We start from the raw sequence: 22,166 nt of genomic DNA, 5'->3' as shown, positions 1-22,166 counted from the left end.
TTCAAAACAAGTTTGAATTTTTGTTTTTGTTTACATTTTCCCTTCTGGGATTAAAGTGATATAAACAATCCACACAAAAAAAGAGATGGCAAGCCCTGCCTGCCATTGTAATCAGTGACAATTTAACTTTTCAGTAAGCTTTATCTAGCTCCAAACTGATACAATGCACTCTCAAATTTTCTTAAATGAAATTCAACATAAAATCATAAGACCCTTGTTTGAGATTGATGACGTGAAAACAAAACCTTCAGTTACCTGAACATGTTTTGCAAAATAAAAAGGTGCTTGCATGGTATGCAAAAAGGTATTGTGTCACAATTTTAATTCCCTGAATAATTTTAATTCTCTGAACTACGGGAGCTCAGCAGGCAGCAGCACTGGTGGCACAAAATGAAATCGATTTTCATAAAAATAAATCCTCAAAAAGTAAAAATTCAAATTAATCGATAAAGCACTGTTTGCTTGTTTGTTTACTGTGTTGCTTGCTTCCTTTGATCCTAACATGGAATCACTTTGCGTCGCCTGTGCAAGTGTGTAAACTGACTCGGTTCAGTTGACTACTTCAGAGTAACAAGCCTGCATGTCTTCTATGGTGTGAACCTCACCGAATGCAGTTCAGTTGCTAATTAGAACGAGCCGGGGGGCTTTACCTCACCTCCCTGTAAAGGATTATCCGGAGAATCTATAGGAGAAGATTGTAGCATAATAAAGGCCTGCCCCATCAGCATTTTTAAGGGTTACCTCAGTTGCGGTGAAAGGTAAGAATAATCTTGAATGATCGTAATGATCATATGACTATCACATTGACTATCTGAAAATTACTCAACATCTCTTTGATTTGACACCTGACCAGTATGTCATGTCTGCTGAGTTGCTCTGAAAAAAAAAAAGTGTGCCCTCTCTTAAAAATGTGTTTGTGATAAACTGATGGGCAGACGATTACAATTTGATTTGGCTTGAAAAAATGACAGACCGATGATGACTGAAGGAGGACGGGGCAATAACAACCAGCAAAAAAAAAGTAAGATTCCCACCTCTTATACAATGTATATTTGCCTCTAAAAGTAATTTTGTCATTTTACTAACACCCACCGTGGTTTGTTTTAATTGGACAGCCATTATATGTGTAACACTGTTACACTGTTCTCACCGTAGTGAGAATAAACTGCTATAGAAAATGGATGGCTGGAGAAAGGGAGAGCTCAGTGATTGCAATATCCAAATATGAATAAATAAAAGTGTGATGCCATTCTTAGTTGACAACATTAGACAGAATGACATCCCTTTGAAATGGATAAGTAGAATGAGAAGCTCTTGATTGTCATGACACCTGAACCGTCCAAGAAACATACAGAGACAATGACTAACACGGGAAACATGATGATAAGGCCACTCGGGATGTGTCACAGGGCGGTAGTCCGAGAGCTTCGATGAGACACAAGAGAAACACGAGGGTGAGAGAGAAAAGAATACAATCGGCCATTTATGTTCCACAACGGCAATGTGAACCAAAATTTCGACACAAACATCTATTATTTTTCCCAAAACTGCCTTCCAACAGCATCCTTTTCATTTGTTCTGAACATTGAATTGGTTATTAGAAGTATAGTAGTTTCCACATGTTGGGAAAATCACCTTGATATGAATATGTACATTGGAGATGAGTGGCAGGTTGCCCTCACTCGATGGTCAGCCTGCATTTTGGAAAAATGAAACGCATGCAAATGAAGTTAAAGTATTTATTTTAGACAATCAGGCCTAAACAAATTTGAAGTTGTTTAGACGGGAAACGAGCATCTCTGCACGTTGGCCATCTTCTTTTTCCTAAAAGGCTCTTCAGTGCTCGGGTGCTTTTTGCCTGCAAGCCTTGCATTTCACACTTGCGCACTAGATGGCCAACTGATAGTTAATTTTGATGTCTTCTCATCGTTGCGAAATGTCTGTTATGAGGAGAATAACATTTAATTTGAATAGTGATATTTGTGGATGTGTTTGGAAAGGCAGTACGATCACTCCTTCAAGATTTGAGACGGAGATGCTCAAATGCCCCATAATGTATGCAACCTGAATATGCAGCGGAATGAAAGAGAATCGCACCTCATGGATAAAAGATTAATGACAAACATTCTGATAAAGGAAAAGCGAAGAGATGTCATTTCATTTCAAGTGCTACATATGTGGGACGTGAGATGACATAGGGGTGTTTGCATCGCTTACATCATAAGTTTTTCATAAGACTTCTTGGTAGTCAAATGAATGACAATTATATCTGTATTTCAAGCATATATTTTTTGGGCCATGTTATCGTTAGATAGCAATGGAAACATGAATAATGTTGGGTAATATTGCACTTCAAATACATGTTGCTATTTGGCTTTATATGAAATATGAAATATGATATATGAAATATGATACTGCTCTAGCTGCAATATTGTCCCAGCAACCTTGGTCAGCAGTAAAGTAATATTTTTTGCCTAAGTGAACATTGTTGAAGGAAATAAATCAGTCACATGTTGGCACATTTGACAGAATCAGGCTATTGCTTCATAACAAAGAGAAGTTGGAGGCTCTTAGAATAATTGATTATTTTACAGCAGTTTTTCACCAACTGTTTCTCATTATTGCTGTTGTGACTATTTTGAACTTTCTACATGATATGAGCATCTGAATTAAAAGAAAGTGGGAAACTGCGTTTATGTAATGTAAAGTTCATTGTGGGACTTAAGTTGTCAAAAGGTTTTGATCCAAGAATATATATATATATATATATATATATATATATATATATATATATATATATATATATATATATATATATATATATAATTTTTTTTAATTAAAAATAAATTAATATATTTATATTTATAAATTTATATTTGATAATGTAATGACCCTTTCAAATTTGGGTGACAATAAGGCCAGGTTAGTGAAAAATCCACGGATGTATTGTATTGTATAAAACTGAAGATAATATAATTGAACCACAATATTTCTCAAAATAAAGGTTTTGGCAATTCCAGCAACTTTTCCACACAGTTTGTTCGTCTTGCTTTTTTTGCTGATGTTTAATTTTGTACTGTTGATAACATTTTTGGGAAAGAAAAGTCTCAATGACTATTGTTCACTGTAATACACGGTAAAGGAAGAAAAAGTGAATTATCTTTATGTGCATGTATGTACAGTATGCATCGAAAAGTCCATTTATTTTCTTTTGTTTGGTAAGCTCATACAGCAAACACATATGAGCAATGCACTATATAAAAGTCGTTGTGCCTAATTTATTCACCATAGACAGACATACTGTATGTATACAGTAGGTCTGTGCAGTACAGTCATATGGTGTGTGATATTTACAGCCCCTTACAGGATTGTTGTGTGCCTTTGGCTATGATTAATGCCCAAAGTATAGAGACTAGACCAGTCTCCCCTTTTGCAGTCCCAGTGGATGTAACCTACTTCTTCTGGGGGGAAAGACAGATTCCCTGAACATCTTTACCGTCCACGCTTATGTGTTTACAGATGCAGAACATGTAACCTTCGATGTCAACAAAGATATATAAATAAATAAGTAAAATATGCTGGCTCTCAGATGTCGAGCTCCTCCTTGCTAAATGAGACAGCACAGCTGTAGATGACGTGTTAAACCTCGGACAAGGCTGCAACTATTTTTATTGACCTTATGCCGCCAACAAAGCTGGCAAAACCAGGAAGGTGTTAAAATAATCAACACATGGTAATTGAAGTGATTTTTTGTCATGGTAATGTGTGGCAACTTGTAGTCGCACCTATCAAAGCTCTGCACATAATCTATTCATCTATCCTTGGCGAACAATGCACATTTCCAAGCTAGGTTCCACCACAAGCAAACAGTACATGCTGTATATACCACAAACTTACACAACGTCTAAAAATGCTAGTAACTACAGTGCATTGCATATGAAACTGAACTTAATTCTTCTTAAAACTTCCTCTTTCCAGCTCCAATTGTTTTTTATGAGAGCCAGCAGATTTTTTGCTATTCTTAATGTTGCTATATAGCTCAGGGCCGAATTTACATGACACAATCATAATGATTACAATCTAAAAGCATTAACAAAATCAACATTTGCTTGGCAGGTTATCCTCCTCACTTTGTCACACAGTTAACCAGTGCTATACATACAGTCGAGTAAATTATTTAATATAGAGAGTGTTTGTGTGTTTCTGTCACACCATTTCATCGTTGCATTTGGTTAAATCTGGGCCACCACCCGTAAGGATTCATACAGCTTTCATTAAACATTGACTGTCTCTAAGTATATTTCAGTGTTTCAGTCTCTTGAAACCACGGATGAGCTCTTCTTGGAGGGAAAATTAGACTCATGTCTATTGATACACCTCCAGACCATTCTCTCTGGGCAAGATCTTGGCCTTTTTTTAATCATTAGAGCAGATGGCCTGTCTCATAGGCTTTGTGACCAAATTGGATGCCCCTGCCCTACATAGTCCGCAAGTACTGTGATCAAGTAAGTTGCTCCAACTGATAACGATTGTAATATTTTTAAAGCGTGAAACTGCAAGTTGTAACAAATTGTCAACTGAGGGGTTAACAGACTGACACATAATATAGGAATATTTGTTCTTACCGAAGTGACATATTGGATGTCCCGACACAATTTAGTTTCTAGCGGGAAGTCTGCAAGATCCAGGAAGTTGTCCACCACCACTTGACCGATCAAATCATGGCGGGTGAACCTGTCAAAGTCATAGACACTGAAGTGCAGCTTTCGGTTCGACAGCTCGGTGTATGCCACTGGAAAGAGAAAGACCTCATCAAATATTGGGTTGAGAGTCTTGCGGTGCACCTTGGTCTGGTGCTTGGTTTTACGATCAGGCAACAAGTAGATCTTCACATAAGGATCAGAGGTCCCAGAGAAGTCTTTGGCGGGGAGATCTTGAGCCTTATGAATCTTAACTATCAGCTGTTCCAGATCAAAGTCAAACTTAAGAATGAAATGTAGACGTCCACAGTTGTCTGTCCTGTGTCCATCATCTGTGTCCACAGAGCGTTGCTTGTAAAGCTCTGGTTTGATCCGACCTAAACCGGTTAGACTATCTTGCCGCTGGAACTGAGTGGGATTGAAGTCTGGATTGGACAAGTTCATTTGACGACGGATGGAGTTGTGACTGCAAGGAAAATTAAAGGTTAAGGAAGGTAACATTTTGTTTTACTTACCAACTGCTTGTAGTGTTAACAAAAATATTTACTGTAGCTATAAATTATTTCAAGTAGCTAAAAATTAGGCAAGTTAATGGATCTAGCATGGCATCTCATTCAATCCAGGAACACAGCTTTGCTTTTGAGAAAATATATACAGTACATTATAGTTTTAACAGTTTCTCAACTATGCATTTAACTAAGTTCATATGTAATGTCTACTTGTCCTAATGTTTTAAAACTTCATGACAGTAGAAATGATGCGTACTGACCGTACTGATGACGTGGGTTCAGTGATTTGTCTTTGCACTCTCTCCCTGGCCAAGGTGTGGGCTTGGATGTGGTCTACCTTAGCCTGGGTCTCCAGAGCAATATCAGGTGATGTGTGGCTGATCTTCAAACCGGATTCCGGGACAGATATAGCCATTGGGAGGCCTGATGGCTCCTTCATACAGCCATCCTCACTGTATTCCCTATCATCCCCATCCACCTGGTGATTCAAATATTTATACAAACCGGTAGTATGATTGACAGTGATACTATAACTAAATCAAAAATTGTGAAACAATTGTGACTGTATTGTAAAAACAAGGACCAGGACTGCCAGACTGGCAAACAGCTTCTACCCACAAGCCATCCGGAGTCTCAACAAATCCCACACAAATTAATCTGCCCCCTGCTGCATGCATAAACATTTTCTTGCACTAAAAATTTTGCACTACTGTACATGATATTCTGCACTGCATTAATAGCACCATTGTCTCTGTCAGTTATTTATTGCTATTTATTGCTCGATTATGGAATGTAATCTGCTGCTCGGGGAGGTGAAGAGAATAAGAATTTCATCGTGTGGTACAACTATACACATGACAATAAATCTCTTGAATCTTGACTCATACAGTGGCTGCAGGGATGAACGTAACCTAAGTAACACCCATGACAGTCAAGATCACGGCTTTTAGCGACCAGTGAAAATGTACGCACAAACCATTGGCCTGGGGGTGGTAAGTAGTCTGGTGTACTTGAAACCCAAGGACTCAGCCAAAGGAGTCCAGAGCTCAGACACAAATAGGGGTCCCCTGCCCCAGGTGATATCAGAAAGCATACCAAAACCCATACCAGCACACATACTGTAGACTATGTCTACGGATGTTGAGGAGGACAGAGGAAGTGAATCCAGCCACCAAGTAGTTCGATCCACCATAATGAGAAAGTATATCACTGTTCAACCTTTATTTTTGTGTAGAGCCTTTATTTTTGTGTAAACCTGCTGTCCAGCTGTGATCAATGGTGGATTGTTCTTTCTTTTGATATTTTGCACCAACGGTTGTGAGTCCTCCCACAATAGTTGTGCCAGGGGTCACATGGATGCTATTATATTTTAAAGATTGTAATAAATATAATTTAGGATTATCCCACACTGTTGCCATTGTAAGAATGAAATAGAACATATACTGTACTGTGCAGTGTCCGCTTGAACACTCAGTGAGGCTTAGCTAGTCAACCAAACTCACAAACTGCTAAACTTGACTAGATTTGCCCTGAGACAAAAACCAAGAAACCAAGTGAAGTCTCACAGTCTTCTTTCTGTGACATCCTCCGGTGTGACAGGGGCGTGAGAACCATGCACACCATAATGTCCGGATGCAATATAAAGATTTACCTGCTTTTATGCCTACCACTCTCTACCAAAATAAGGTTCTGGTAATAAAATGTCATAAACGAGTAACTTTAATGTTACCCTCTCACAACACACTAATTAAGGAATTTTACATGTTAAAATGACTGCCTCTGCAGTCACATTTGTTTTGTGATGGAAACATTTTGAAATTGAGACTTAATCTCAGAGATTTCATTATGTATTATACAACTTTGTATGTTAGCTTTTTGTGGACCTTGGTATTAGCCATTAAATGTGAAAGAGTAAAAGGGTAAATACATTTTTATTACTGTTTTCAATTAGACATGAAACATTCTTTTCACATTACCTCTGTTAGGACAGGCTGTTGGTCCCCTCCCAGAAAATGAGCACCTTTGAGGACATCTGGGAGAAATCGGCCACTCAGAGGTACCCAGCACAGCTTCCATGATACAAATAGGGAGACACTGAATAAGGCCAAACCACAGGTCGTCACCAGCAAGGATAACAGGCTCACTGATACATCTGGAGATAAAAGAGAGTAAGAAACTTGGTAAACATTGAACCAATTCAAGTGACAAAACAGGAGCATAGTAACTTCCATAGAAGGGATGTTTATTTTACTAAAAAAAACAATAAGTGCTACATTAAAAGTTACAGAGAACATAAGGCTTTTTTTATTGCCACAAATATACATAAAAAAATAAATTCCACAAAACATACTAATCTTGTTTTCAGACTATATTAAGAGGGAGACGGGAAGTCTGACAAGTTCGGTGATTAGCTCCCGGCGCGACCATCGACCAATGAGGGCAGGAGTTGAAGCTAGAGTAGATTACAGCTCCTGTCCTCTTTGGTTGATAGTCGTGGTGGGAGCCAATCGTGTAACTTGTAGGAGCGCGCCGTCTCTCTCACAAAATGCACACAGGCTGTTAGGTTGATGTGAAAGAACGGGAGGAAAGAATAGGGCTGCACCGGAGCATTGTACATCTCTTACCTATATTTCTTTTGAAAATATCAAACAAAACTATCAAACAAAACATGGTATCCCGATTGAAATCCAAGTTTTGGCACGTACACTCCCATTATAACATATTATTTTTTGATGCACTGTGAACCTCATGTGTTATCATGCATTTCCACTTCAATCCATTCAGTGGTGAGTCAATAAACAGGAAAAAAGTAAAAAAACGTGTGTTGAAAATTTTTAAACCTCTTAATCCACTGGGTGGCGACACAGACAAACAAGTGCATTATGCTTCTTCGCAAAGACCGAACAATTGTGCAAAATGAATGTCATGAAAACTGTCCGGATTGTGAGAATAGGTGCATGTGAGTGTGAGTGCATTTATTTTGGAAAATAAAGTGTTATTTGAAATTTGTGCGTGTGAGTATCCACGTTTGTGTGTGCAGAATCTGCAGTGAGGTCTGCTTCAAAATGGCAGCTCTGCCTGGCAATGCTGAGTTTTATGTTGCTAATTCAAATTTCTTGGTCTAGCATTTCAATCCGTCCCTTCCCCCCTCTTCCTATTGGAGCATTAGCTTTCACAACTCTCACTTGAAAAACTGCCGTGATACAACAAGAATGAAGCAATACTATTCAGCAGATCAAGTTTGTGATTTGGTCACAAAGCATGAAGAGGATTCTTCAACTTCATCAGAGGCATCTTCTGATGCCTTATCTGATGCCTCCGATGAGGAGTTCATCCTGGAATTTCGGTCCGATGGATCGGACGACGATTTGGAAGAGCATGAAAGTGCAGATGATGACGACGACGACGAGGGAAAGCAGAGCGAGGAGGTCATTGCACAGCTCATTGCATTCAAGGGCTGCTGCTCCTTCCGGCAGTACATGCCCACAAAGCCGGCCAAGTATGGCCTTAAAATCTGGGCATTATGCGATGTCAACTCCTCATATGCCTGGAAACTTTAGGTCTACACAGGCAAGCCACCTGGGGGACAGCGGGAGACAAACTTGGCCATGCAAGTAGTGTTAGGGTTGTGTGATTCGCTTTAGGGTCACACCCTCACTACTGATAATGTTTTTTACATCATTCCCCCTGGCTGACGAACTAAAAAAAAATAAAAAAAATCCTTGGTTGGAAAACTAAGGAAAAATAAGGCCGAAATTCCTCTGCAGCTCCTCTAGCATCAAAACAGATCAATACTCTCAAGGATCTTTGCTTTCACCAAAGACAAGTGTTTGGTCTCGTACAGAGGCCACGCCTGGACCTTCAACGAGAAAACAGCGTGAACTTTGTGATAAACCACTGAGAGCATCCAATGTTTGCTCTAAAGGGGGCATATCAGTATGCCAAAATAACATGAGGCCTGTTTGTATGGATTGTAAGAAAAAAAGTTGTTTGTTATTCATGTTCATTCGCATTTAAAAACTTCACCACCAGGTAATTGTTCATGTTTACTTTCATTATGATCATTATTTGTTGGTTGTCTATTCTATTATGTCGGACTAGTTGTTGATATCCCTCTATCTAAGAAGGCATTGATGAGACTGTGGGATTCAAGTCAGCAATGGCATTCTTCGGGTTGTCAAGTGGGTGCCCTCTTTCATTGGTGTTTCGCTGACTGGTGTTTATAAATTCTGTCTATAAATTCTTTGTTGTTACTAATTAGTATACTATATAAAAAAAAATAAAATTACACACTTCCAAGGGTCTGCCAATATTTGAACAAAAAAATCGCGTTGCAGGCGTAACAACAAAAAATTGCCTTAATAAAAAAATAAAAAAAAATATGCATGCCACAAAAAATCTGTTGTTGTGATATTTTAACATATTCAAGAACCTAATTATTCATGTTGAGCATTCTAATTTGAATGTCTTTTTTATGTATATATAGACATGATTGTTTTTTTTTCACTGAAAACATATTATTGCTTTTATTGTACATAGAGGGTATCAAAAATAAACAAATAAATAAGAACTATATATGTATGGATAGGTCTGATGCCACTGAACATTTTGAGTGGTCGAAATTAAAAAAGTATTCATAAATGACTTTGTTATCACACTTCCAAGGGTCTGCCAATATTTGAACAAAAAAATGTGTTGCTGGGGTAATAACAAAAAATTGCTTTTGCCAAAATAATATAGATGCCACAAAAAATCTGTTGTGATATTTTAACATATTCAAGGCCCTAATTATTCATATTAAACATTCCAATTTGAATTTCTTTTTTTATATAGATATAGACAAAATAGGTTTTTCACTGAAGGCATATTATTGCTTTTATTGTACATAGAGGGTATCAAAAAAATAAAATAAACCTATATATGTATGGTTAGGTCTGATGCCACTGAACATTTTGAGTGGTCAAAATTAAAAAAGTATTCTTAAATGACTTATCACATTCCAAGGGTCTGCCAATATTTGGACAAAAAATCGCGTTGCTGTATAAGTTTTAAAAAACACCACGGGTTAAATATGTAAAGTATAAACACTTTTCTTATTTAAAAAAATTCAAGTACACACATACACATGCATGAAAACTCCAATTGGTACGGAACTCATCAGCCCGTATTATCACCTGAACCCCGTCATTTCAACAAATCACCCCTCACCTTCAAAGGCTCCACTGGCTTCCACTCAAACTCCATATTTTCAAAGCCATCCATATTCATCGTCAAGATGGGAGACAGCGCTTTTCAGCTGTTCTGCCCCAAAACTCTGGAACACACTACCACCTGATATTCATCCACCTCCCGATTTTGCAATCCACATCCCATCACTGCCGATTTTGTATATGTATTTATTTTATGTTTTGTCTTTCTGTAAAGTGTTCTTGGGTGTCTAGAAAGTTGTTGGGCATGTCCTTACGCACCTGTTTGTATGTGTGATTCAAGACATCAAAGCTATTCAGTCCCGCACTGTCGTTGTGGGGTCAGGGCTGAGAAAAAATATTTTGCGATTGTTACTTGTGTATCAACTATTATTGTTCCGCTATTTGAATTTGAATCCTATTGGAAGAGGGTGTTTTTAGTGTAAAATATATAATCTCGGCACACTCGCTTTCATTGCTTATCATATGTAACTGACTAGTACAGCCATTGGGAAGCACTACACAACAGAGGAAGCTTGTCATTAAATTTTGGAAAACAACATTGAGTTCCCCTTTCCGTTCACACCAAAAAACAACGTAAAGCATTTCGTTATGGATGGTTCCCCTAAGCATCTACGGGTAACCTTTTTAGCGCCAAGTTGTGGCTTGGGTCTTCAGCTAGGTACTTCGAGGGGGGCGTGTTGTGCCAACGAATGTCAATGGTCTGTCAGGAATAACCTCGGGACACGAAAGGTAAAGGACCCCTACCAGACACACGAGGTGAGTATGGTTCAAATACTTTACTAAACAATAGGCACATGGCAAGCGTGGAAACAAAAATCCAGGCAAAAAGGCAAAGTACAAAAGAAGGCTCAAAGTACCAAAATAAGTAGAAACAAAAGTGTCTAGTCAAATGAATCCACAGTAAGTGGTCACGGCAACGAGGGAACGGAGTCTTGCAGGAGAGCGACTGCAACAAAGTGACAAAATAAAATAGGCAAAGTGCAAAATGCAAAAAAGACAAAAGCACCAATCCAAAGAGACTCGAAGGAGTTGAACACGGAACGGGAATGCCGGGATCTTTTCTGTGTTACTAGGAGAGTGGTGAAGGAATGATCTGGCGACGCTCTCCTGCACTGGCTGGCCTTAAAAAGCCCGTGATGGCAATGATCCACAGGTGTGCAGACGGCGACCCCACCCCCTTCTTGCGTAAGGAGAACCCCGCCTAAAACAAACACAAGCTCAGCGAGGAACATGACATGGTCGGTTGAACTTGGGGTTGTGCAGTGTAGGTATCAGCAGCCGCCATTACGCTGTTTTCACAGTGGCCCGTTTGATTTTTTGACAGGGCCGGCAGACACATGCTACGGCTTTACCCTCTGTCTACTTCTCGTTGTGGAAGCAAACTGGAGGTGGATGTCCTTGTCCCTCACAAGTAGATGCAGAGCGGAGTCATTGACAGACGCGTTCACCATCGCCCCTGTATGGTGCAGCCTCCTGCCATTTTTTTAGTTAGCGGCACTCGTTAGAAATGAGGGGCAGAGCAGTTTCTGCCTCACGTCATCAGTAAAATTTAAATAAGCTACCCCTTCCGCTGTCCCTCAGGATGAACACAAAATCATGGGCCAGGAACTTACGACTCGGAACCCCTGTGTCCAGGAACTCTAAGTTCCTGGACTGTTTAGTGTGAAAGGAGCTATTATGGGTTTTTGTGTGTCTTCTTTGGAATTTTCCGATGATGGTTCTGATGAGGATTTTTGCCCAGATTAATCTTCGAATGAGGAAGATCAGTAAGAAGACGAACAATCCAGACAAGAACAGGAGGACGAAGAGGAGAATGTGGAGGATAACATTATCACAGTTGAGTGGTGTTAAAATAACAGCAATGATGTGTAGTCTCTGACCCACGAAGTGGCGGCGCAATGCCTATGCGGTAGCCAGGATCAGACCGAGACTGCATTCAATTCGTTTTTCACAGCTATTATCTATCATTTAGATGGCGAATTTGCAGGGCCGCAGGATGATTATGGTCTGGACGACCCTGACACCAGAAGAGCTGTGAGCATATTTGGAGCTGTTGGTATTCAGATCCCAGCATGAGGCAACAATCAGTCTGCCTTGCCTTCCTCCGCACCTCTTCCAATTTGGAGTGAGAACGGCAATCACAACATGAGCCTGACCTTCCTCCACAACTTCAGTTTGGAGATAGAAGCCAATCTCCAGCATCTTTGCATTCATCAGAGACTCATCTCCTATGTCCCTATGAAAAAGGAAATAACATCAAGCACCAAAAACAGGGACCCAGAAGTGGAGGATGCAGGCAAAAACCAACCAAGGATCCTTGATTACAACAAATGTATGGAACCGGTGGACCACAAGGATCAGGTGAGTACATGCTTTGATTTTGTCATAACTATATATTCAAAGCTGTCTTCTCATCAGATTTTTTTTTTTTTTTGCATGCATGCATGTCCCATTTACTCCATGAGCCAGTGGTCACAGAAATGGTCATTGTGCCTATTTTTTCATATGGTGGATGTATTTGTTCTCCTCACTGATGTGAAGCCATGGAACAAGTGAAAGCTTTATCAAAGATGGCTTTTCCTGGAGAGCTTGGAAGAGAAGAGGCCACAGCCTGGACCCTCCCCTAAAAGGAGGCAAATTGCCAAGCCAATGAAGGCATCAACATGTGTTAAATATTTGTTATACCAAACACAAGAAACACACTACACAAAATTAACTTGCAGTTTTGTTAGAAAAAAAATGGTACGTTTTATTTTCTTGTTCATGTTGTTCGGTCATTTAGTAAAGTATTTGTTGGTTCATGTTTATTATTGTCCACGGATTCTGGCAGTTATAAAATGTGACAGTTGTTGAAGTTCAAATCACCTTGTATACCATTTTCAGCTTCTCTATTTACAGTACATTACATTTAGATACTATTGTTGTATAGAGACTAATGCCTCTTTGTTTATTTATTTACAAGAAAAGACACAGTTTGAAGAAGCTCATCCAGTACCAGCCTATTTCCGATCCTCCTCAAGCTAAAGCATAAAATAAAATAAAATAAAATTTAAAATAAGCGTGTGTGTGTATATATATATATATATATATATATATATATATATATATATATATATTTTTTTTTTTTTTTTTCACATATATTTCATAATTTATTTAATTGTTTTAACTAGGTACTTTATTTTGCCATGAAAGAGTAAGTTTAGTTTTCCATCAAAGATATATCGAAGGTGGACAATAAAAGCTGCAGGCAAAGTGTTAAATACTCAAGTGCAAAGTCTTGTCTAGCTGTTGAAGAAGCAAATGGAGAGAGACAGTGAAGAAATGCCACAGCTGGTTGCACTTTATAAGGAGTTTTTAATATGACTTACCAGGCCAACTTGAAGATGAAATGAACCAACTGCACATTTACACAACATTACATATTTTATTTATTTGGTTTTGCACGCAATCTAACATTTGCAAAATAATATATAATAATATATATATATAATAATATATATATATATATAATAATATATATATATATATATATATATATATATATATATATATATATATATATATATATATATATATATATATATATTGACAATAATCTTTGGAATTGTTAAGCATTAAAAGATTTTTGTGCCATTTTAGTTATTAGTGGAAATGATTGAGCGACCTATGAGGTCTATACAAAGTGGTATTAGACATCCATCCATCCATCCATCCATCCAACAATTCTCTTCACCGCTTGGCCAAACTACTTGTCCACCCAGCTGTCTTTGGGCAACACTCTGACCTCTTCCCCTGTCAATCACAGACCACACATACAACCAATCACACTTACAAACACACCTAAGGACAATTTGGAGTGTCCAATAGACCTACAATGCATGTGTTGTAGAACGTGGGAGGAAACTAGAGTACCCAGAGAAAACCCATCCAGGTACGAGGAGAACATGCAAATTCACTTTGAAGGCTGGAGCTGGAATCGAACCCACGACCTCAGCATGTGAGGCAGACGTGCTAACCAGTGACTGATCTGCTCTTACCGCATTCCTGTCAATCATCCAAGGACAATTAACAGTCCTGACGACTCTCTGTTTAAAGGGTTAAGATGTCCCGTTAGCCCAGCACAGCTCTAACGCCGCATCGCCGGGCGACGAACATCTGCCGGTCTCGGAAAAGATACATTCTGGTTCTCACTGCCTAAGTTTTAAAGCGTCTATCCGTCTTATGCCATCCTGCCGCCTCGTCGAGTAACCTTAGAGACGAGACAGTAGTAAGGCCACGCGATTTTAAAGATCATTTGCACTTGTTAAGACCAGTATAGGGTTCAGCAGTCTTATACGACCACTCAGATACATTTTGCTAACTTCAACCAACTTTGATTAAATAGTTTTTCTTCAAGAACGACACTGCCGGTGTAATGAGCAATGTTCTAAATTCACTTATAGAAGACTAGGAAGATGTTTAATTAGGGTTTGTAAGAATGCCGAAGACAGAATAAAAAATGCATTTTTTAAGTATTTATTGAACGAAAGCAAAGCTAACAAAATTATTTATAGTTTCAAAAGTAACATTGCTGGGCCTACCATGCCCCATTAAACACATACAATACAAGAATACACTCAATACGATTTATCTTTTCTTGTGTCCAAGGTTAGAGGACACCATGCACAAATAGTAGAATAAGGTTAAAATAAAACAAGAAGAGTATGTAGAAGAAAGGGTAGAATGTCTCTAAACGGTCTAATACCAATATTGGATGAGAATCAAAGTGATCACTTTCAATTCTCATAGATTCCGAATTAATGACATTATTGGTTTGTCTATCGGACCGATTAATAATTTAGAATGGCTTCCTTACTAAAATGCGAGAAATCCTCCCAAGACTAACAACGTCACAAGAATATAAAAGTGTCCAATTCTGAAAGTGACAGAGTCCTTGTCCAACTTGGAGTCTTACATCTGAAGCCTGGAGAAGGTCCTCACACTCGTGGCAGGCAAAGGCAAACAGGGAGCTGTGAGCCTTGGGGTGGTGGCCTTTTTATAGGACTCAGCCCCATGACTCGATTTCTAGCAAGTTCCAGAAGTTGTTCCCTTTTCCCTTTTGGTATGCAGACTTGGCAGTTTAGTGACTTTCCACAGCAAGTTCCAGAAGCTTCTAGTTGCCACTGGAACATTCTATTAAATGATTCTAACAGAATACAGATACATAGTTCAAATCAGTCTAAAAGGCAATAAAGAATAAACATGAACATAGTTCTTAACACTTGTGATCAATCAACACTTTTCAATGACAATTCTAAAGTAATAGTGAGCATGAATATTGCAAAATGCTTGCGTTGATCTTGTGGCCTCATAACGTGTCTTCATTATGATTTGGTTTCATGGACTTCTTTAACATTGGTTGTCTTCAGAGATGATTTGGTGTCTGCTGATTTTTCTAATTGAACAAATACTGAACAAATTGCTGCTTAATCAAAGTCGAAGCCAATTCTGACTGGTATCTTAAGACAATAATTACACGGTAATTTTACATTGACATGGCGCAATATTCCATCACCTCGGTGTACTTCCTGTGTTGACCACCATGCGTCACCATAACCATCAGCCTGCTAAAGCCCCATTACCCGACACCAGTCACCCACCATGTCGCCCTGTTAGCCAAATGCAAATTAGTGCAATGTAGATGAAGATAAATGTATTTTCTGGCAAATTAAGCTCAACAATACCTTGGATTTTACTTTACGTTTTTCCTGCATGTGTTGCAGATGTACAGTGGTTATGTGTGATTTTTCTTTTATGGAAGACGATTTCAGACCTCAGGTACAGATTGAAAAACTTCCTGTACTAGGACTTTTTGCACTCCTCTCATTCACACGTAAAATAATTTATTGGTCAGAGGTTTCAACAAAGGCCTTCTGAAGAACCACCAAGACATTCGGATATTCGTGTATTTGTTTATATTTGTGTAAGCTACAGGAAACCATTGAGGAGAGCGTGTTGTTTTGACAAATGTGCATTGTTTGGTTGAACTTGGGAGGGTGTTCAGTCTAATCGTTTTGAAATTATGTTAAGAGTAAAAACACATTAAAAGGTGGATGGATGGTGAGGTACAGAGTTAGCAAATTCTGAGAATGAGAACATCCAACACCGATTTGCTTTAGCTGAGTGAATCAAAGAAAAAGCTGATTTTCCTGCATTTTCGTGCAGTGTTTCACAACAAATGACAATGTGATAGTAGTTAAAAAAAACATCACCTAGCATGAAAACAAAAACCAAAACCAACTCAAATGCAGAACTTGACAACAGCACTGCCGGATTCCCTTTTTGCCAACAAATGATGGACCAGTAAAAATGTATAAAATGCTCAAACACTGGTAATGCCAAAGTACCATACAACGTCCTGGTGATTGCTGTTTGCTTTAGCTTAAAAAAAATGACGGACTGATGATGACAGAAGGAGGCCCAGGTGGCTGATGAATAACGATGACGGACCAGTACAAATTTGTTGTCACACCTCATCACATGTTGCAAAAGAATAATGGTGCAACAAATATTTGTGGTCAATAAAAGTAACAAGTGATTAACAAGCAAAAGTTAGGTTTGCAAAGGACTATGAACCTTAACAATCCATACAGTCATGCAAATGTTAAGTGATCAATGAGGGGGGAGGGGTTTAGGAAAACTATACAATTTCCTTCAGGTTAAAATATTCAAGATATTGGTGTAAATGTTCCCGATCAAACTACATTCATATTTATTTTCTTTCAGCATCAAATGGTTCAGTGGATTAAAGGTGTTTCTAATTTGAATAAGGATTTACGTTTTTTTTCAGGCACGTTGATGCACTTTGAGTCATTTTATTTTCACATTCAGAATAAGCTGTAACTCGTATAAACCATGTAAGTAAAGGTAACAGTCTGAAAGTTGATTTAAGGTTCTATTTTTCTTCTCTTTGAAAAAAAAGATACAATTTTTAGGTAAGCTCATACAATTTTCATAGATAATGATCTCGTTTATGGTCTCTGTAGCAAACTGAGCAAATGTATTCGTTCATGCTACTATAGGAGGAAATCTGCATCTGTACACCATGGTCAATGTGTTGCGGCACTAAAGATACCAAACATTTCAGATAACTTAATTTCCATTCAAAGGAGGGGGCAGAAATGTTTTCCCTTTCCTCGAGAGGGAGTTTGCCAAAAAAGTACTGCTCTAATATAATGAAACATGAGAATCAATTGGTGGCTGCTTCAACACAACACATGTTTGAGCTTGCCTAAACTATCTTGTGACTTATGTAGTTGAGAAAATTGAGTACTACTTTAGATAAAACAGTACATCAATGCTTCAAATGCAATGATATTCTATATAGTTAAAAGATCAGGTAAAACACCAGTGGGATGTAAAATATATCAATTTTATGTTTTTGCTCTTTACCAGCCGCATTTTACAACCTTGCAATGAAGTTACAGTTAATAAATGTTCATTGGTATTCAACCGAGTGAATTACTCAGATATTTGAGATCAATTGTTTGACCTGTGGTCATTGACGTAACTTTTAATCTGACACTATTTTTTTGTCATTTCCTCAGCTCATTTATACTTTCTGTGACGAAGGCCAAACCATTTTAAAGAAAGATAAAGAATAGTGTATCCTGCATTACAGCATGAGTCTTCACCTGAACTGCAGGCTGAAAGAATGTTCTTTTGTGAGCAGAACGTGCAAGCGGATAATGCTCAAGTGTGAAGAGACCTTCCACAAGCACATGAACCACAGAATAGTTACTTTCAGAGAGGAAGACCTTGAGGGATGATATGTACATAGTGTCATATTCTATCATATACTGTAGATCTTTCATAGACTTGCTTGTCATTCTGAGTCTGACTCAGAAAGAAAGAGTGCTTTGCAATACAGTAGCTGAAGCTGAATGTAGTGAAGCAATGCAATCTTGATGCAATGTTACGGACTGGAAAAGTACTGTACAGCCAGGAAATGCCTGTATATCTGTAGTGTTCTTGAAAATTTCTTTAATAGGGCATATTTTATTGTGTGTTTGATGCCCCATATTCAAGATAACTGGAGGACGGATGGACGGAGGAATGGATGTAAAAAAACAAAACAAAAAAACCAAAACTTCTTTCCAGAATCTTCAGTGTAACATATATCAGGCATGCTAACAAAAACAAAATTATTCATTTAAAAGATTGAATAGATTATTATTCCTTGAGAATACAATATAGCATAAATTCAAGGTCATTAAAACAAAATCAACTTAATGATTCATAATCATACTCTGAATCAACCTGATAAAGTCAAATGGAAAAAGATCAAACTTCCAAAAACCTTTGTCTTGTGTTTGCCAATTTTTTCATTCCTGTTAACATTGTGAAAATGTTGTGAATTAGTTACACGATATGTTCCATTTGAGCAGTGTTGATAGTAGAGGTAAACTGTCCATTGGTCTATCACTGACGCTGATGCCAGACCGCCTAATTATGAGAGACCTTAAAGAAATGACAAATTGTAATTGAAATTGACGTCGTAATCATCAGAGGTGAGCAGTCAGTAACCAATGCATCCTCCATTTTGCTGACTAATGGGTGAAATCCATCCGAATATCTCATATATCATCAGACTAAGCAGCAAGTTTAGATTGCCTCCAGGGCTAAGTGGTAGTTTATAACAATGTAGTCTACACGTAGATGGAGGTCTTGCAAACAAGTCGTAAATGTCTCTGGTCTGCCCTATCTGCTATAGGATTTTTCTTTTTTCTCAAAAACTCCAGCAAAAATGAGATTTGCCAACATCTCTGAATCAATCAGAAACCAGAGATTTACCTCATCATTCCACCCTATTTCCTGACAAAGACATTGATGCCAGTCTTGTCAAGAGGCAGAATTTCACTCTGATTGGACAGAATTTGGTGACACTATTGCACTGCACTATGCATTATTGTTTTTGTTTAACAAACAAAGCCACGTGGAATTAACTTTTTTACACAAATTATATATATATATATATATATATATATATATATATATATATATATATATATATATATATAGGACCTCATTCTCTGTTGTGGGGTCCACAAATATGGTTTCATAAAGTGTGATGACGTAACAAAAGTGTAAGTGATTTTTTTTGTGTTTTTGTTTTTTCTTTTAGTTCAATGATAGAGCAATGGACCTTTGAAAATGATAGATGTAAAGGGGTCCAGAGTGCTGACAAAATGTAAATGACGAAAAAAAAAAGAAGTAAAATGTACACCTCTGGTAGATAGATATAGATATTTGGAAAACTGACAGTAGAATGAGCAATTGTGACTGTCATTACAATTGAAGAAAAGGACATTGTCAAGGAATTGTGGCTGAGATAGTATAAAATGCTGAACCACTACATTACAACCGCTCACATTTGCACAGTCAACAGTGAAAAGAAGAAGTATACAATATATTCGATGAGGAATAAAGCACAGCCAACTTTATGTGAAATGAGGCCAATACATGACAGTACACTGCGTGCTGCTCTGGCCAGGGCTCCAGCTGGGATGAACTGAAAGAGATGGTCTAATGTGTGGTCTTGACACAGTGTTTGCCAAATGTACTCCTGTGGTACTGACATAGAGGATGCAGTATTATTCCACGGTGCCGATAAAATATTTCGTCATAATTACCTTTGTTGATATTTAAATCAATCCAACCTTATTTCACTTATTTTTAAATGGCAATAAAGACAATTGTCACTTTCCTCTAGTTACTGGGTGTTCCATTTTTAATGCCTGCTTGCAGTCTGTAATCAAAGCCTTCAGTTCTTTACAGCTCAGAGCAGCTAATTGCATTCAGTAGCTCCACTAATCAGTAAGGTACCCACAGTATACTGGAAAATGCCCCAATCATCATTATGTATCTCAAGAGAATTTGATTATTGTAATGTGATTGGGCTTGGGGCCCATGGAGTGAGCTGTGCTTCTGTTATGTGTTGCAAGCATGAATCAGAGCAATATCGAGGTCCAGGATCAGGTTGCACTTGAACTGTCAGGCCAGGCTCATGCTGATGCTCAGAGCGAACAGAATTCTTTGTTTCTTGCTTCTTATTTAGGTCATCACAGAATACAATGACTGGTGTATTACTGTATGTATATAGATCTTCATTACACACGCTGCATTTTGAATCAGGTTAGTTCAAGTTTTAAAAGCTCTTTCTCGCTCTAATTTGTAAGATTGTACTCCAATATTTACAGTGCAAAGTGAAATATGTAATGTGTATTTTACATGGTAATCATTTTTAATACTCTAAATTTATTTAATAAAAAGTATTTTCCCTGCGACAATGGAAAAATATAGGCACTGACATTATAACAGTTGATAATCACTTATCTAACAGTGTGGTTTGAAGTATACACAAAAATTATTTTTACTGTTGATGGGAAAAAAAACAAAACACAAGACAAACATGAAAGGTTTTGTCCTAAAACATTGCAGGAAAATGGCTGCATATCTGTGGATTTTAATCAAGGAGCACCTATTGAGTTGTCATTTGGGACAAGCAAACGTAGGTGAAGCCACAATCACATAAATGGAGAACATGAGAGCCACTTTACTCTTGTCGAGCAATCTGATTGAATTTTACAGATACGAGCTGTGACATTGATGTTTTAGTGGCTCTGGGGTGACTCAAGCTTAAACCCCCCAAAGAGAACAGTAGCACAGAAGGTTGCATTTATAGATTTGTTCCAAATCTCTCTTTGATAAGCAATTGATGAAAACATGTTCTTGCTTACTTTAGCTGACCAACCATCTATAGTGAACACTCTTATTTTATTAAACAGTGTGTGTGTGTGTGTGTGTGTAATTTGATTAATGACCAACACATTTATTGAAACATTGATTTATTTAATTCCATATTTAATCAATTAAATAACTATATAATGACAGTCTTATTTATTTAATTGTGCATTTATTGATTTAATTTTGGCACTTTCGGCCCTCTATGAAAAGCATGATGCAAAAATTATTACCATATTTTCAGCACTACAAGGCGCACCGGATTATAAAGTGCACCCTCAATTAATGACATATTTTAAAACTTTTTTTCCATATATAAGGCGCACCGGATTATAAGACGCACCCTTAATTAAAGACATATTTTACTTTTTCAATTACAATTTACAATTACAATATAGTAATACTCAAAGCAATAACAATAATAACTCAAATAATAACGCTAAACTCTCAATAGCATAATAACTCAATATCAATATGACCAACATTGTTCAACTGTAAACATTCAAAAGAAACAGGTAAAGCTTACCGTATTTTCCACACTATAAGGCGCACCTAAAAACCTTCATTTTTTTTTTACAGTTGAACACGTTTGCTGAATTCTAATTGGCTAAAAACTCTACACTGAAACAGCACTTAGAAGGAGTGTACCCATATGGATGTAATATGACACGAAAAGAACAGAATATGGAGAACGATTTTATTTATAAAATATATATATGTAGCAAAAATAAATTTAAAACGAAATTGACTTGTATTATAGTTATTATAATTATTATACTTTATTATAATTATGATAATGGTGGATCAAATGATTTGTACTGGTTATAGGCTTAAAGCAACCTCCCACTGTATGTATAATGAGCGTAATGAGTTAGATTTGGAATGGCAAATCCATATTTCCAATTATGTTGGTGAGCGTAATATAAAAGTAATACAATGGTGGTGTAATGCCTTACATTTCAAAT

General features: G+C 37.6%; 1 protein-coding gene across 1 annotated transcript in view; it reads right to left on the bottom strand.

Moving 5' to 3' along the window:
* Positions 1-22,166, bottom strand: part of syt9b (synaptotagmin IXb) — a 44,679-nt gene that overhangs the window by 8,613 nt on the left and 13,900 nt on the right. The window contains exons 2-4 of the mRNA XM_088418111.1: positions 7,186-7,361; positions 5,470-5,687; positions 4,626-5,166 (exon numbers count right to left, since the gene is read on the bottom strand). Of these exons, the coding sequence (XP_088274237.1) occupies positions 4,626-5,166; positions 5,470-5,687; positions 7,186-7,361 (935 nt within the window). The remainder of the gene's footprint in view (positions 1-4,625; positions 5,167-5,469; positions 5,688-7,185; positions 7,362-22,166) is intronic.

The sequence above is a fragment of the Hippichthys cyanospilos genome, chromosome 6, assembly GCF_059441005.1.
Source record: "Hippichthys cyanospilos isolate Australia breed blue-spotted pipefish chromosome 6, RoL_Hcya_1.0, whole genome shotgun sequence".
NCBI lineage: Eukaryota > Metazoa > Chordata > Actinopteri > Syngnathiformes > Syngnathidae > Hippichthys > Hippichthys cyanospilos.
The sequence above is the reverse complement of the archived record's forward strand: the minus strand, read 5'-3'. Positions and strand labels throughout refer to the sequence as shown.